Source organism: Budorcas taxicolor, chromosome 21 (genome assembly GCF_023091745.1).
Source record: "Budorcas taxicolor isolate Tak-1 chromosome 21, Takin1.1, whole genome shotgun sequence".
Classification (NCBI taxonomy): domain Eukaryota; kingdom Metazoa; phylum Chordata; class Mammalia; order Artiodactyla; family Bovidae; genus Budorcas; species Budorcas taxicolor.
In genome coordinates this window covers 40,636,632-40,653,411 of record NC_068930.1, presented here as the reverse complement: position 1 = coordinate 40,653,411, position 16,780 = coordinate 40,636,632, and the positions used below count along the sequence as shown (strand labels likewise).

The 16,780-nt window shown below is 31.3% G+C and overlaps 1 protein-coding gene across 1 annotated transcript in view; it reads left to right on the top strand.

Moving 5' to 3' along the window:
• Positions 1 to 16,780, top strand: part of NOVA1 (NOVA alternative splicing regulator 1) — a 167,050-nt gene that overhangs the window by 136,460 nt on the left and 13,810 nt on the right. Inside the window, exon 4 of the mRNA XM_052659933.1 lies at positions 7,943 to 8,014. Within this exon, the coding sequence (XP_052515893.1) occupies positions 7,943 to 8,014 (72 nt within the window). The remainder of the gene's footprint in view (positions 1 to 7,942; positions 8,015 to 16,780) is intronic.

Below are 16,780 nucleotides of genomic sequence, written 5' to 3'. Positions count from 1 at the left end.
TGAAGAATACAATTAGAATTTTAAAAATTGCTGGAGCTGGAAAATGTAGTTCCTCATAGAAATGAACTAATATTGGATATGAAATTATATATTCCTAATATTTGTTACAACATATTTATTGTTTTTTATGGTTCATAATGTAAGATTTTGTTTACTAAAGAAGTATAATTTATATGTAACTTGGACTTAAAATAGGAAGTCAGTTCTAAACAAATAAATCTTGCTTTAAAAGTTATAATTTTGTCATGCATATAGTAGAAAAGCTTTTGTATACATATATATGTATAATATATATATTTTAGAAAACTTACGAATTTTTGCCTAACTAAAAAATTTATGGCATTTTGATTCTACTTGTTTGACTTCATATGAATAGAATGCTGGATTTCTAATTTTAAAAAAAATAGATATGTAACAAACAACAAAGGTTTACTGTATAGCACAGGCAACTATAGTCAATATCATATAATAACTTATAATGGAAAATAATTTCAAGAATAATATATGTGTTTTCTGTTATAAAAAATAAGAAATCTACTTTTTGAAATTAAAAAAGTTATAGTTTTATACAATATATTATTATGACTTTTATAAAATATTCTGAATTATATGATATAGATACAGTTGGTTACTAAATAAATTGCATGAACCAGAATATTCTCTCCAAATGAAACTTTATTAACTGAATGAATTCTCAGCCAAATATAAGTTTTTAGGAAAGTAATACATAATGATCTCACAAGTCTTTCATACAGAAGAAACTTGAAATCTAGCATTATAGCCTTACATCCAACTTTAGATATTAGATGCGAACTATTTAGTTCTTCATTCTCAGATGTGCTTTATTTGTTTGTTTGTTTTAAATCAAATATTTATTTGCTGATAGGAAGGGACTTCAATATTTTATGTATTCAAAATAATGATAATATTTATTGAATAATCAAAGTATATGATTTCTGTTCTATAGCTTTAAAATCAGATTGTCATGAAGTACATAATACTGTCATGCTCATTTCTTAAGTTAGTATACGGAGAAACAGATACACAGGAGGAACCAATAAGCCAGAATTAAACGTACTAATTGCGACATAGAACATTCTTATTTCTTATTTTCAAGATGTGCAAATAGCAGAGACATTCAGTGATCCTCAGGTAATTTAGACTTTCCCTAGAACCTCATTCCTAAGTGCATATTAGCCCAGGTTTTTGATGTCCATGTTCTCATTTCCAGCTTTTTTTTTTTTAGTTTTGTACTTGTAACCTTTTTTTTTTCTCATAGTATTATTGAAAAATTTCCTCTTGTCATAAGTCCCTCAAATCCTTCTCTTAAGTATGGTTATTATACCTCATGAGTCAATATAATGCACCCCAAAACATGGTAGAAATGATAGATTAGTAAGATAGTTGGCATTTGTTAACTTCCTTTGTCTATTACAGACTTTCAGTGGGTTTTGGGTTTTTTTTTTGGCTCAATGTATTTTTAAGAAAAACTACATTAAGAAAGAAATAGTTATAGGCATCTATATAATCATTTTGTATTTAAAAATTAAATTAAGATACTAAAAATCTCATTTAGCACCAAGAATTTTATTTTCATCATAAAAAATTGGCAAGATTAGCTCATAATTTGTTCATTATTCATTCATTCAATTATAAATTTATTAAATACATTCTTAGTGAATTGCAGAATATATTGTAACCCTTGCTCTCTCAAGCTAGTTTATGAGCGATCATAAATGCCCAATATAACTAATAAAGATATAAAACTGCATTTATATACCAAAACTACAATATAAACAGTGCACCATAAAAGTTTGGCAGAGTGTGAAAGAAATGTAGGCTAGAGTGACATTTGGTTTTGTGAAAGAGGTAAAAACTTGACCTGGACTCTGTAGAGGAATTGCCTGATTAGAGGAGAAAAAAAGAGAAAAGCTTATTTTAGGCAGATGGAGCAATATGGATTTGAGAAGAAAGATACCATAATTGTTGAATAGTAAAGAGATTATATTGACAGAAGTGGGACATTTGTGTTGTAGTTTAGAGGAAATTAATGTTAAAGTTGTGTGGAACCAAATAATGGCAACTCATGGATGTCTGGCCAAAGGGTATCCTACAGACTACAGATTTTCTAATACTTTCCCTTTTAATTTCTCTGGAAGGTTATGAAAAAAAGAAAAAGGGGTACTTCCACACTTTGTTTTCTTCTGTGCCACTCCACACAGATTCTTAGAGTGCTTGTAGGAATAGCTATTGGTAGGAGAGGAAGATAATTATGATAATTACTGAGTGATCTACTATGCAGATCTTAGATTTGAAGGTTTATAAAATAATATTTTTTAAAGCTTCTCTTACATCGTACAAATCCAAGAGACATTAATCTTTGTCAGGAAAAAAGGATGTCTTATGGTCAAGAATGAAGAATCAGTAATAACCATAATAGTGATGTATATGGTGCTTACTCTGTTTCTGTGCTAGCCATTGTGCTATGCACTTAACATTTATTAAAATATTCCATTCATCCGCACAAAATTCCTCTGAAGCATGTATAGAGTCCACGTTATAAAAGCTGATGTTTAGAGAAATTTACTTACCCAAGGAAATGTAACTGTTAATTGATCTTAATACTGATCTGTATGGCCTCTAAGTTTGTATAATGCTGATAAAACAAAATCCAATGGATTTCTCTCTTTTAGGACTTTTCAGACTCCTGAATAAACATATGCAGGAAAAGGACCTTGTTCAAAATAGAAAGTCTTATATCAGGGTGAAGAGACTAGGCAATATTTTAAGAACAAGATGATGAGCACTTAATCTCCTCTGGTGGTGAAAGTTGAGACAAATGCTTGAAGTTAAAATATATTTCAAAGTGACATCTGTAAGAGTTTGGTACTGATTTGATTCTAGTTCTAAAATGATGAGGAAAGAATAAAAAATGAGCATATGTGGTTTTGAGCCTAACAAAATGTTAAGTTCCAGGAAGCAACTAATGAATTTTAGTCAGGCATCTGAGACAATATTTTTGTATGATTGTTTTAGGCAGGTTGAATAAGTTGTACATAATATTTTTTTTCCTTAAAGGAGTCTTTGATTAGAATCATAGGTAAGAATTTAAAACTGAAAATATAGATCCTTAATTGCAGTATCAGTGATAATTTCACTTACACCTTCATTGTAGGCGAGAAAAAACAAATGAGATAGAGAAGCAGTTACTTTAAAAAAAGTAACTCGGAATTATTATAGTATAATGGTTATGTGCTTAGGATCTGGAATAGGTCTGCCAGGGTTCAAATTCTGCCTCTTTAATTTACCAGTTGTGTACATTGGAACAAGCTGTTTTGCTTCTGTATACCTTGACTTATTTACCTATAACATGGGGAAAGTAATAGTAACCTCTTCTGTAAGGGTATTGCATTAACCCACTATATCTGTACCTGGTTCCTAGTAAGTGCTCCTTATTAATCATAAAGATAAAAACGAGAAAATAAGGGAAGTATAAGGAAAGATGCTAAAAAGGATCAAATACCCAAATAAAAGTTCAAAAATAACTTTTTTTTAATAGAAAATCATTGGAGATTCTAAGTCAGTTTCAATTCTATGTTGAGAAAACAGTCATTATTTTTTAATAATAGTATATCCTAAAGGTAAAGAGATTGGTTAGGTAAAAAGAAAAAAAAGGTGTGAAGTGTGGGAACTGCTGACTTGAAAGTTTGGATATAAAAGGAGAAAAATACAAGTTAGATCAGAAAGATTCACATAACTACCCTGCTACTAAAGAGTGAATGGCTAATGTTAAAGAATAAAAAGGAGCTTGAAAAGGAAGAGAAATTGGGGATGCCAAATACAGATGAGATTATTAAGGGACAAAATGAGTCAAGAGTGGTGAAAAGATGATAGGGTGTTAAGGTCATAGCTCATGAGGAGTAGGAAGTCTGGGATATCACAGTTTTGTCTACCATGAAATGAATGAGAGGATGGGGGAAAAGTGGTTCGGAAAATTGCAAAGGTTGAAATGAAGTCAACTGTAGTAGATAAGGAAGCTCATTCTGGAAAATCATGATCTCTTTCAGGTAATAAAAACTATCAATTGAAAAGAATATAAGATACATGGGACTGAATAGCTGAAGAGAAGGATAAAAGTACAGAATAGTTATTATGAGGAAAATAAGATATGGACTAGTAATCAATTGTAAAAGACCTTTTGAAATTAGACAACATGAGTTTATATTAGGGCTAAGTAGTTCCAGGTAGTTCAGATATTGGGAGAAGGCTGGATATGTGTCAAGATGAAAAATCAAAGATGACAATTCCATATTTAAATAGTTGATTCATTATTTTTATGGAGTAGTATGCAGATTTATTTAACAGAACTCAAAACAGACCTGTTCCAAATTAAAATTAAAATTTGTTGTTCATTGCTGTTTTTACTGTACCTATGATAGACCTTGACAGTCTATTATTATAGATTTGCTTGAAGCTAAGCTTATTTATTGTAGAGTTTATATTCTCTGGTCCAGGAAAACTACCACTTGTTAACAAGAATGCATTTCACAATGTGTAATCACTTTTTAGTTCTTATTCCCGAAAACCTAGAAAAATCTACATTTAATTAAACAGCTTATTAAATCTTGAATTTTAGAAACTTACATTCCAAAGGATTCACTATTTTAAAATTATAAACTGCTTCAAAATTTTTTGTAATAAGTAATTCAGCCTTCAGCATTTAAAGCAGAATTTTTAGACATTCATGTCCTATCAATTAAAATATTATACTTTTCCACTTGAAAGATAAAATCATGCTAAAAAAATGCCGGTGCCCTTCATAATCACTTCTTAATAAATACTTTAAAAAGGGATTCCCTTGTGGCTCAGACGGTAAAGTCTGCCTGCAATGCAGGGACCCAGGTTCGATCCCTGGGTCGGGAAGATCCCCTGAAGAAGGAAATGGAAACCCACTGCGGTACTCTTGCCTAGAAAATCCTGTGGATGGAGGAGCCTGGCAGGCTACAATCCATGAGGTTGCAAAGAGTAGGACATGACTGAAATGATTTCACTTTCACTTCAAAAGCGTTCTTAACTGTATATATCCATTATAAATATTACTTAACACATTTTAATATATTGTTGCTATATGGATGTTCAGTAGTTATATCTTCAAGATGTATATCAGAAATTTTACTAAGGGATTTTTTTAAACTTGAAACCACTTTAATTTTCAGTCTGTATTGTGAAGATGAGTAAACATGTGTTTATAAAATATTAGAGAAATAAACATATTGAACATGACAGTATTTCTATGACTTTTTCTGATCTATTTGTGTGGTTGAGAATGACTTTCAAAGCTGTTTTTTAATCTAATTATTAGAACCTTTTACAGACATTAATATATTTACATTTATCTGTTTATCAGAACAGTTTTTACAAGTAGTTTTAAAAATCAACTAAAATGCAAACTTTCTGGATTCTCTTCATTGCTAGAGAAAATTTACAAATTTAAATTTGTAAAGGAAGGAGATTTTTTGTGTTTAAGAATATCTATATAAGTAATAGATAACTAGAAAACTAATCGTGTTTATTACCAAATTACATGTTTATAATTTTAAGAATTTAAACAAAAAAATTTAGAAACGATTGTGACATTTCCAAAATCTAATCCCTTAAAGCCCAAACTTAATTATTATCTGTTTTATTTAAAATATTAAAGTCTTAATGTATTATAATTTGTAATAACCAAAGCCTTAATGATTTTATACACATTAATATTGTCCCAGAAGTTTAAAATTACTATTTTTATTCCTGTGAGAAGGAAGCAACCTCAGAATTATTAAGGACAATGTCAATGAATATGAGTTGCATCAGTTACTAATACATGCCCAATATTTCACATATATACCAAGTAAAAAGAAAGATATTCAAGACATTGGAAAAAGATAGTATTGATTTATTTTAGTGATCACAAAGTCTGAGTCACTTGATATTACTACTTTTTCTACGTATTTATTTGCAGTATTTCAAGAGAATTCATATCTAGGTCAAGATGGCTGTCATAATGAACCTGTGATCCTTCAAGTTGATTTTACTCTGATGAAAATAGAAGAGCCCAACACATATACCTCATGCTTCTGTAGATTAATGAATTAGCTTCTAACCTGTGTTGGGGTAGATGGCCTCTAGATTTATTTTGCATATATTTAGTCAACAATCTTATAATTATGCTGAGATTAATAAAGAACATATTTTTTAAAATATGTTAACTACTCCCAAGAAATCTGTACAGTAGCAGTTGTAACCAGAGGAGGGAAAATTTACTCTTCAATTCACAGTACACAGAATATTTACAAAGTCAGTAGTGTATGTTTCTACATAGTATTGCATGGAAAGTAAAATAGTAGGGTAATTATTAATGACTATTAGTGAAATTCTTTCTGGAGAAATGACTTTATAAAATGAGTTTATTACAAATAGCAAAAACAGGAAACAATGGACTTGAAGTTTTTTTTTTCCTTCTCTTGTGAGGTTTGCAGCTCTTCTTCCCTTTTAAAATATGATTTAACAAAAATCTTGATATGTGTATGCATTGTCTAGTTTTCCTCAAGGTTTTAAAGAAGAATCAAGAATCCCTGAACTGTTTAAAACATGATCAGACATTAGAATAGGTCTTAGTTTGTTACTTGAGAGCAGTGAATTAAGCAGGAGCCTGTGAAATTTTTTATCCTTTCTTTTACTCTTAAATATTTTTTCTATCCCAGATAGGAGTTATGAAATATTAAATGTGTAAATATGATTGACTTAAGTAATTTTATCTGGTTTTCCTGACACTGCTGAACCTTTAAAGTTATGCTTTTGCTCATGTCTGAGTAATTTTAAGGATAGATATTAATATAAAACATAATGTGCATATAGAATTTTGTCCATACTATAAAACTACCCCATTTCATATATTAAAAAATATTATCTACTGAGAGTGCTACTTAAATGATACAATTTGTCAAGTGAAAGTATACCTTTTTAAAAAGATGAAAACATCTTACATACACTTGAAGGTTACTCTATTAGACATCAGAAGTTTTAAAAATACCTTAAGAATATTATGGTCTCATGTGACATGTTTTGTATATAGTTTTATATATAGTATGTATATGTGTTTAAAAATGAAATGAACAATAAATTTGATTCCTAATAATTTTGTGCTTATTTTCAACACAGGCTGATAATGCTACAAAATGTTATACACCTCATCTATACAAATTTTTAGTATTTAGCACAAATAATAAAAAATATTACAGCAATTTGTTAAAATGCTATTAGTTACTTGTTTATTAATATGAGGTTAATGTTTACATTTTCAGACGGGCTCTAAATTTATTAAAAATTAATGTTTTAGAAGATAATGTGATATTAAGAACTCAGAACTGCAAATTTAATTGCTTTTAAGTATGGAACCCTAAATTCATGTGGAATCAACTTGTTGGTGATGTTCAGCATATTAAGTAGGTGGATACTTTTATGCCAAAGTAAACTTCATTTCACCACTTCTTTCAATCCCCGACTGTATTCATTGATAGGAAAATGACTTTCAGTTTTACTCATTAAATTTATTGAATTTTTGTTTGAGATCTCTTTTCCCCCAAGAAAACAAAAGGGAAAGAAAAGAGACTACTATTCATGAATATGGTCAGGATACCTTTAATGCTCATGTGAATTTTTATCAGTCACCATCATGATTTCAAGTCATGAATTTATTTTTACATGCTTATGCATGCGTATTTACATGCATTAGTTATTTAATTGATCTTGAATTCCATTAAATTTAAATGAATAGGAGAAAAATTTATTCATAGGATTTTGTTCTCGTTATATTACATTTTATTTTATTTTGTTTTATTTAAATAATCAGTTTAAGGCTTATAAAGGTTGATTTGCTCCTGAACTGCTTTATTCCCAGACATTGCCATCTTCCCCAACTACCACCAAGTCCTCTCCATCTGACCCCATGACCACCTCCAGAGCTAATCAGGTACAGTATCATCCTGTCATCTACACCATACTTTTCACGGGTGATTGCCTGCACACTGGAGAAAAAGATACTGGTGGGTTAAGGATGTATTCGTTCATTCACATTTGTGCACCATGATCAGATTCCAAATAACCTGAGAAAGAAATATCAGTTATTCCTGAAAATTTATATGCATTTTTAGCTTTAGATAATAAAAATAGACTCAGATGATAGACTTCTAGAATTTTGGATTTTCCTCCTAAAATTTTGACTTTATGGAGCTCTGAGGGTTATTTATTGAGTTGGTGTTTATTATTTCCCTTATTGTTTCTTCCTAGGCTTCCTGGTATATAAGTTAAGAATATCATATATGTAAAAAAAATGAATGTATAAATATGAGTTATTGAGCAAAGGTATATCTTTAAATGTGAATGCACTTTTCTTTGTTTTTTATTTCAGATATGCCTTACTGTGTAACAGTTTAAAACTTTTGATGAAAAACATTTCTAGCAGTCTAAGAGTAACTGGAAATTGGTATTTGTGATCATTTTAATGCTGTTTAATAACTCAAGAAATGGTACTTTCTTAGAATTTAATAATACATTTTCTTTGCTGGAGTTGCAAACTTTGCAATGAGAAATATATCTTAGTTTTGACTTGATTGTTTTGGTACTGAATATTTGTAGGACATTCTTCAAAAATGTAGCTGTTTTTGGCACATTTAAGGAAATCATCTAAAATATTCTGTGTAATTCAGAGCCTTACTGTACTTTAACATGAGAAATGTTGAAAATATATTTATTAAAATGATTAAACACATTTTCATTTTGTCTGAATTGAGCTTCATTTAGGTGAGAAATGTTATCTTCTTTAATATTTCCACATTTTTACTAATATAAAGCCTTATGGAATTATTTAAATATTAAATGAGCTTATCTTTTTAATATATTTTTCATGCATTTGACTAATAAATTACTAACTTTGAGCTATATTTGCTAAATATATTAAATGTGGCTTTTGCATATGGTCTAAGATATGGCTGTCAGAATTATTTTGCTGATTTATTGATTCTAATACTTTTGCAACCTCAGGAAAAATTTTTTTTTTTAGGAAAAATTTTTAAATAACTGAAGGAAAACTAACATTTAGAATGTTATTCTGTAGTAGGAACTTGATTTTTATTTTATTCAGTAACGTTCCCTTCAAACAAAAATCCTTAATAATGCTCACATTTTAGCCCCAGTAAATTGGTTTAAAAAGTACACATCTCTAGTGATGAAACCCATCTTTTTTCTTTAAAGGTAATGGTGCTACATGAAGTGAGAAGCAAGCTTGTATTATTGATGCATGAAGTTGGAAAAGTGTATATACATTTTCACTCAAACTTTTTCTCTTATGAGTTTTAATTATATGAATTAGAAAACTATTGTGAAAACAACTGACTTCATATTTTTAGTGTTCCTCTTCTGCTTCATTCTCTTCCAAATAAAGACAAGACAAATGAGTACAACACTCATTAAAAACAAATGATTTTTCTCAACATAAAAAGTAAAAAATTCTGGATCTATAAGAAAAACCAACAAAAATTTTGTCTTTAAAGTTAGATTTGTATTTTCTTGTATTTATCTTGTGGAAATATGATTTTTATAAAATGACTTATTAAAATTTCTTTTTTTTTAAGTTTACTGATATAATATTTTTACCCTCTAGATATGTTAACACATCCACCTCTAGATATTCTTCTAATTTGGAAAATTAAGCCATGTGTGGTTTTATACTCTGTCCACAGTCATCAGTTATTAAAAGTATTTTATTTATACTTTGTTTTTTTCTGTTCTTGTACAAACAAGCATAATACCTCCTGGATAACTTGAGGCAAGATATAAAATAACAAAACAAAATCCTTAAATTCATTGAAGGAATTATAGTTATCTTTCATCTTTATGTTATTAATAGTTTGTAATTATTTCATTCCCTACAGTATTTCCCAGTAGAGTCTATTCATGTTGTAGTAGAGAAGATAATTTGGTTTTTGTTGTTCATTCAGTCTTTAGATAGCTCACAGTTGTTTCTTGTGGATAGTACTAATTAATTTAGATTCACTAAAATTGACTTAGATGTATAAGAGTAATAACCAAAGTAGAAAAATGGGTTCTAATGTGATCATCTTAAACTCTCCATATTTAAAATAGACTCTTAAACCTATAATAATATGACTTTGATTTCTCATATGTTTACTTTATCCTTATCGAGAAATTTAGCAGGTATGTCTGTAGTTTTAGGTTAAAATTATTGTTTATGACTTATAGCTAATCTGATATCCTCTGCTAAAGTCTGCTAAAAATCACTGCAGACTTTTTCCATGTGAATTTTCATAAACCAGTATAAAGCAATCTAGACAGCTATTTCATCAATAATGGCTAAGTGATTTGTGATTGAGTTTTCTTTAGGCTAAATGGTTTGTGTTACAAACTAATAAAAGGAACTAAGAGACTATTAATATTTAGAAAACCCCAAAATAAAAAGCACAGAAAGTATGTTGAAAATAAGTTTTACCTGTAGTTTCAGTGTTTAAAAATCTTTTCTGCTCTTTAAAAGTGACTATGATGCTTCAGTACCTACTGAATTTTACCTTCCTACCTTCATATTTCCACAAGTCAGACTGTTTTCACAGATCCGACTACAATGTTATGAGTATGTAATAATTTCCCCTGGAAAACTGAAGGATTATCATATAAGAAGCCTTTTAGAATGGTTAAAAGTTGACTGGAGCCTAATTGCCTATGATCAAATCTTTGTTCTGCTATTTGCTGAGTAAATTGGACCTCAGGTTCCCCTTCTGTGAAATTGAGATAATAAATTCATTATATTTAGAACGGCACTAGAATGTACTACTCACCTTATAAGTAAGTACATTATGAGTAAGCTATGTTTACTTATTTTTTCTGAAATTTCTTTCAAATGATAATTTAAAAAAAAGGGTAACTAATTAGTTACCATTCTTTAAGATTGTAATACAGAATAAAACAGCTTAGTTAAACTGAGTTTTATCTTTAAAGAAAGATTCTGTGATACTAATATTGCTGCATTTTCAACACTAAAATATTTCTATAATCAACATGTATGTAAGCTTTTAAAGATAGCTTTAGATGCTCTGTAGAGTTTTTCTTCTCGAGTGAGAGTACAAAGTTACTTGTTGTCTAACTTATAAATCAAAATTCTATTATTTCCCTATTAAGAAAGAAAGTTAGGGCTAATACTTTTACAACTTACACTTTTTTGTTTGTGCATATTACACGTGCAAGTTTGACACTTTGGAACTTTAAGAAGCAAATATATGGATAGAAATAAAATTAAAGTCTTAATGTGATTAAATTCTAAAAAGGTAAAAAACAGAATCAGTTGGATTTGACCAGTTATAAGTTATCTTTCTACATTTTTCAATCACTTTGATTTAACAGAATGGTTTTATTAATCAGTCAATGGCGCCAAAAATTAAATTCCAGTCTTAATTTTAAGTTCATGATTGTTAGCTCTCCTGGGATTCTTCTCATTTCAAGAAAAGTAACAAGAATTTTTTCAGAAACATGTGCTTTATACATATTTATGTAATAATAAATTTGAAATTATATATCAAAATATACAAATCAAATGAAAATAGGTAACTCATATATAGAACCCTTGCTGTAGTTACAGAAAAAAACAGAAGTCACTGGTCCCACCTCAGTTTCATGACCACAGATCTCAAATGACCCTCTAATTCTGTCAGGTAATCATAAGCCCAGTCACTTTTTTTACTCTCTGAATGTCTGTTTCATAAATTCTTGTCTCATTTCAACACCTGTATTAGTTTTTTGTGTGTAACAGACTGCCACAAATTTATTGGCTTAAACTGCACACATTTATCACCTCAGTTTTCAATGGGTTAGAAGTCAAAGGCACTGTTAGCTGAGTCTTCTGCTCAGAGTCAAAGCCAGCAATCAAAAGTATCAGCTGGGGTTTATTTTCATCTGGAGACCTAACTGAAACATTCAGTTTTTTGTAGCTGTATGACTGGGGACCCTAACTTCTTGTTGACTGTTGACAAGAGGAAAATCTCAGAGTTTAGAGCCTACCCAGGTTTCCTGCTGCGTGACCCACTCTACGGGCATTTCACAGCGTGGTTTTTCGCTTCTTGCAGACAGCAGGAAAATCTCTCCCCATTATATGTCAGCACGATGAAGTCTTTGAACCTAAACATAAGAATTACTTTCTCTGTTACCATACAGTGAAATTTAATCAGAGTAGTGACATTTCATCCCTTTGCCATATCCTGTGGGTTAGAATCAGGGCACAATTTCTCCACACACTTAAATGGAGGAACTGTACAAGGCAGAACACCAGGAGTGTAGAGATCGTGAAGCCGTATAAGAACTGTCTGTGCCATGCTAAGGTCTTTTGCTCTGTCCTCACTCCAGGCTCATAACTTTAGTTACTTGACTGAGAAAAATGGAAGCAATAAAAACTTGTCAGAAAATCACAGCTTCACCTATACCCACATATTCTACCTCTCAACTGTTACCATAGATAAACTTTCCCTGCTTCTGTTTAAAACAAGTAATTTCAGTTGCACGTTAAAGGCTCATTATTTTTTCTTTACTCAAGGTCATCTCTTCACTAATTCTGCCATCTCTCTCATCTGTTGAGTTTTTTACCTCTGTAACATTCCCATCAGCATACATATATCTGTTTTCTCCTCTCATCTTAAAAGACAAAACAAAACTTCTTTTAATCTCACTTCTCTCACCAGCTAATGGTCTATTTCTTATACTACTTTGTAGCAAAACTCACAAAAGTGTTTACTCTCGGTTTTCCAGTTTTTGGTCTTCCCATTTTTTTCTTAAATCCATTCCTGTCAGATTTTTTCCTCCACAATTCTGCTGAAACTGTTTGTATAGGATATCAGAGATGACCCCATCGTTAGTTCCAGTAGTCTGTTGTCAGTCTGCATGGAACTTGGTCTATCAACAGTATTTGTTATAATTTGTCACTTTTGCTTCCTTGGTGCACTTTCATTATTTGATGTACTTTCATTACTTGACTTCCAGGATATTATTGCACAGCCTTTTTTTTTCTCCTGTATCATGCCATGTGCTTCATCTCAAAATCCTTTGCTAGTTCCTCCCATCATCCTTCTTAATGTTGGAGTAAGTGGGTCTTAATATTTGAAACTCTTTCTGGATGTATACTTTTCTTCTTCCTCATATACCATCTTGGCTTTTATATTCTGACATATGCAAAATTTATGTTTTCATTGAGAAGCAGGTTTATTATGAACTAATGAAGCTTAAGGGCCACCCCAGTGGCTTAGTGGTAAAGAATCCGCCTGCGATACAGAAGACACAAGAGACCCGGGTTCGACCCCTGGGTTGGGAATATCCCCTGGAGGAGGGCATGGAAACCCACTCCAGTGTCCTTGCCTGGAGAATTCCATGGACAGAGGGGCCTGGCAGGGTACAGTCCATAGGGTGACAAAGAGTTGGACTTGACTGAAGCAACTGAGCATGCATATAGTGAAGCTTAACCCTTAAGATTCTTCACCTGCACAGGCTTATTACAAGGCCCTCTACCTAATTTTATGTTTATAATTTTGAATGTAGAGGACAAAGATGTCCTCTAAAATTGTGAAAGATTCAGATCCCACATAACGTGGGTTCACATTTGTCTAATACACATATCAGAGTGAAACTACAGACTATATCCAAGTTGCCACTCAGTATTGGACATCTTTAATTCAGAAGTCCACAAACTACCCAAAACCTGCTCTATCTATAGCCCTTACAGTCTCTATTGAAGCAATTCCATGCACCGTTTTCTCAGATCTCAAATCTTGGATTCATTCTCATCTCTTTTCTTTCATACCCCATATCCAGTTCCTATAAGAAATAATGTTGACTCTATCACTAAAATATATATAGAATGTTGACCTCTTCTCATTACGTCTACTGCTACCCTAGTCCAAGCCTGAATTATTACAGTAGTATCTATATAGATTTCCCAGACTTTCTACCTTTGCACCCAAAAATCTGTTCTCCACTGAGCAAATGATTTCTTATAAAATTTCTCTGCTTACGCCTGTGATAGTTTTCCATTGAACTTAGCAAAAGCCAATATCCTCCAAATGACATCTAATTAATTTATATGATCCTTGCCAGATTACCACTTTCACTTCATTTCATATCAGTTGCCTCCTTGCTCTGCCCTAGGCAAATCCACCTGCTTGGGTTGCCTTGCAGACATTAGGCAAGTTCTTGCCTCTCTCTACACAAAATTCTCCAATCTCAAAGAGGTCTACTTGGCTAACATCTTCATAGTCATCAAGTCTTTGTTCAAATTTCGCTTCTCAATACCCTTTTGAGATGGATGTATCAAGCCACCCAATTTGATATTGCAACCTGGCCTCCCCATTCTCCCAGTACTTCTGATTCCCTTTATCTTGCTGTTTTTATTTTTGTTTTTTTTTTTTGCTTCGCAGAACACTGCATGCTTTGCTTGCTGTTGTTCAGTCGCTAAGTTTGCAACCCCATATTGCAGCATGCCAGTTTTCCCTGTCCCTCACTATCTCCTGGAGTTTACCCAAGTTCATGTCCGTTGAGTCGGTAATGCTATCCAACCATCTCATCCTCTGCCACCCTCTTTTTTCCCAGCATCAGGGTCTTTTCCAATCAGGTAGCTGTTTGCTTATCATCATACTAAAAAAATTATATATTATCAGCCTCACTGTCCTAGAAAATCAAGTTACATGAGAACAGTAGTCTTTGTTCTATTCTCTGATGTATCAGAACCATTTGTTGCTTAGTCCCTAAGTCATGTCCAACTCTTTTGTGACCCCACAGACTATAGCTCACCAAGCTTCTCTGTCCATGGGATTCTCCAGGCAAGAATACTGGAGTGGGTTGCCATTTCCTCCTCCAGAGGATCTTCTTCATCAGGGATTGAACTCAGGTCTTCTGCACTGGCAGGAGGGTTCTTTTCCACTGAGCCACTAGCCTGGAACATTAATAGATTCTCAATAAATATTTGTTGAGTGGCTAGTATTAGTTGGAAGAATAGGCTTACAGTCTGTATGGTTTTTAAAACTCATTTTTTATTTTTTGAAAATCCTTTCTTCAAATGAAATCTTGCACAGAAGTTCTCTAAAAATGTAAGCCAACAGAAAAAGGAATACTATTGATTGTATAAAGACATTAAGCTAAAGGGACATAGCCTTCTTTGTTAGATAACTTTTTCACTTCACCAGTACTCAGAGCAGTTTGAAAATATTTTGTTTGTTTGTTTTGCAGAGGAAACTAGTCAAGCTCTTACCTCAAATATGTCATAATTCTCCAACAAAATGTAAAAATTAAGCTTTATTTCCTTCAGTGTTGTATGTGATGTCACAATAGTATTCTTTAGAAATATGTTTAATAAAATCCTAGAAAAATAGTCAAATTCAAATATTCTTTTTAAATGAACCTACTGACTTTATTATACACATTAGATTTTATGTACTCATAGCTATTAGGATGAGCCTTACAAAATTGCTGATATTTGAGTGTACTTCCTTATAGCTCAACATAGAGTATCATATTCATATCAAAATCTCCAAGAATTCTTAGAAATAAATTGAACCAAAACACTGAATCCATATTAGGATAACATGGAGTTTTCATATAAAAACTTAAAACATTCCCTTAATAAATAGATAGACTTACAGTAACCTTGGAGGGGAAAATTTAATATCATAGAAACCTTAATTCTTTTAAATTAAAATGTAAATCTGTTGCAATTTCCCTTTTATTCCCTTTTTGTCTGGTTTTATGGGAAAGTGAAGCAAGACAAAATGATTTTAATATTCATATGAAAGATGCCTGAGACTTACCATGAGACAATTAATAGAATAGTTACCAAAATAATGTGTATGAGATTAAGTACTTCACTCAGTATTAAAATGAACTATAAAACTCTAATGTTAAAACACAGTTGGCATTAACATAAGCAAATATAATTGGTCAATGAAATGTAACAGAAATGTCAGAAATAGACCTAAGTTATATATGGGAACTTACTATATTCTGTCATTCATTAAGAAAGGTAGTATAATTTAGAAATTAAGAGAATCATACTCTAAAGCCATAGTTCCTAGCTTCAAATTAAATCTTTGCTGCTTCCTAATATTCTAACTTGAGAAAACATCCTTAACTTCACCATGTGCTGTGTGTTTGTAAAATGAATAACAGTGCCTGCTTCACAGGGTTGTCATGATTCTTGAGTGAATCAGTGCATGAGAAGCATTTAGAACTCTGCTTGGTCCAGAGTAACATTTAAGTGTCATTTTATTTATTTTAGAAAAGGATGTATTATTTGATAAATGGTACTGGCATACTTGACTATCCACCTGAAAGAAAATAAATTTGACCTCTACCTTGTCCAGTATATAGAAATAGATCTTAATGTATTCAAGATTGAAACTGTAAGACTATTTGATGAAATTATGGTGTGTGAAATAAAGTTGAGGATAACTTTCTAGAGCAAGAAGGAAATATGAGACATAAAGGGATAGGTTAAAACATTCAAATTTACAAATATTTTATATTTTTATATAGTGAAATACACCACTAACAAGCAAAAGGTGACAGCATCCTTGAAAAAATATGTTTACCATATATGACAATGAATTAATTACTATAAAGAGAGCCCCTAGATTGATAGTATAAAATAAACATCCAGGAGAAAAAATAGATCAAGATTACAAAAAGGAAGTTTATA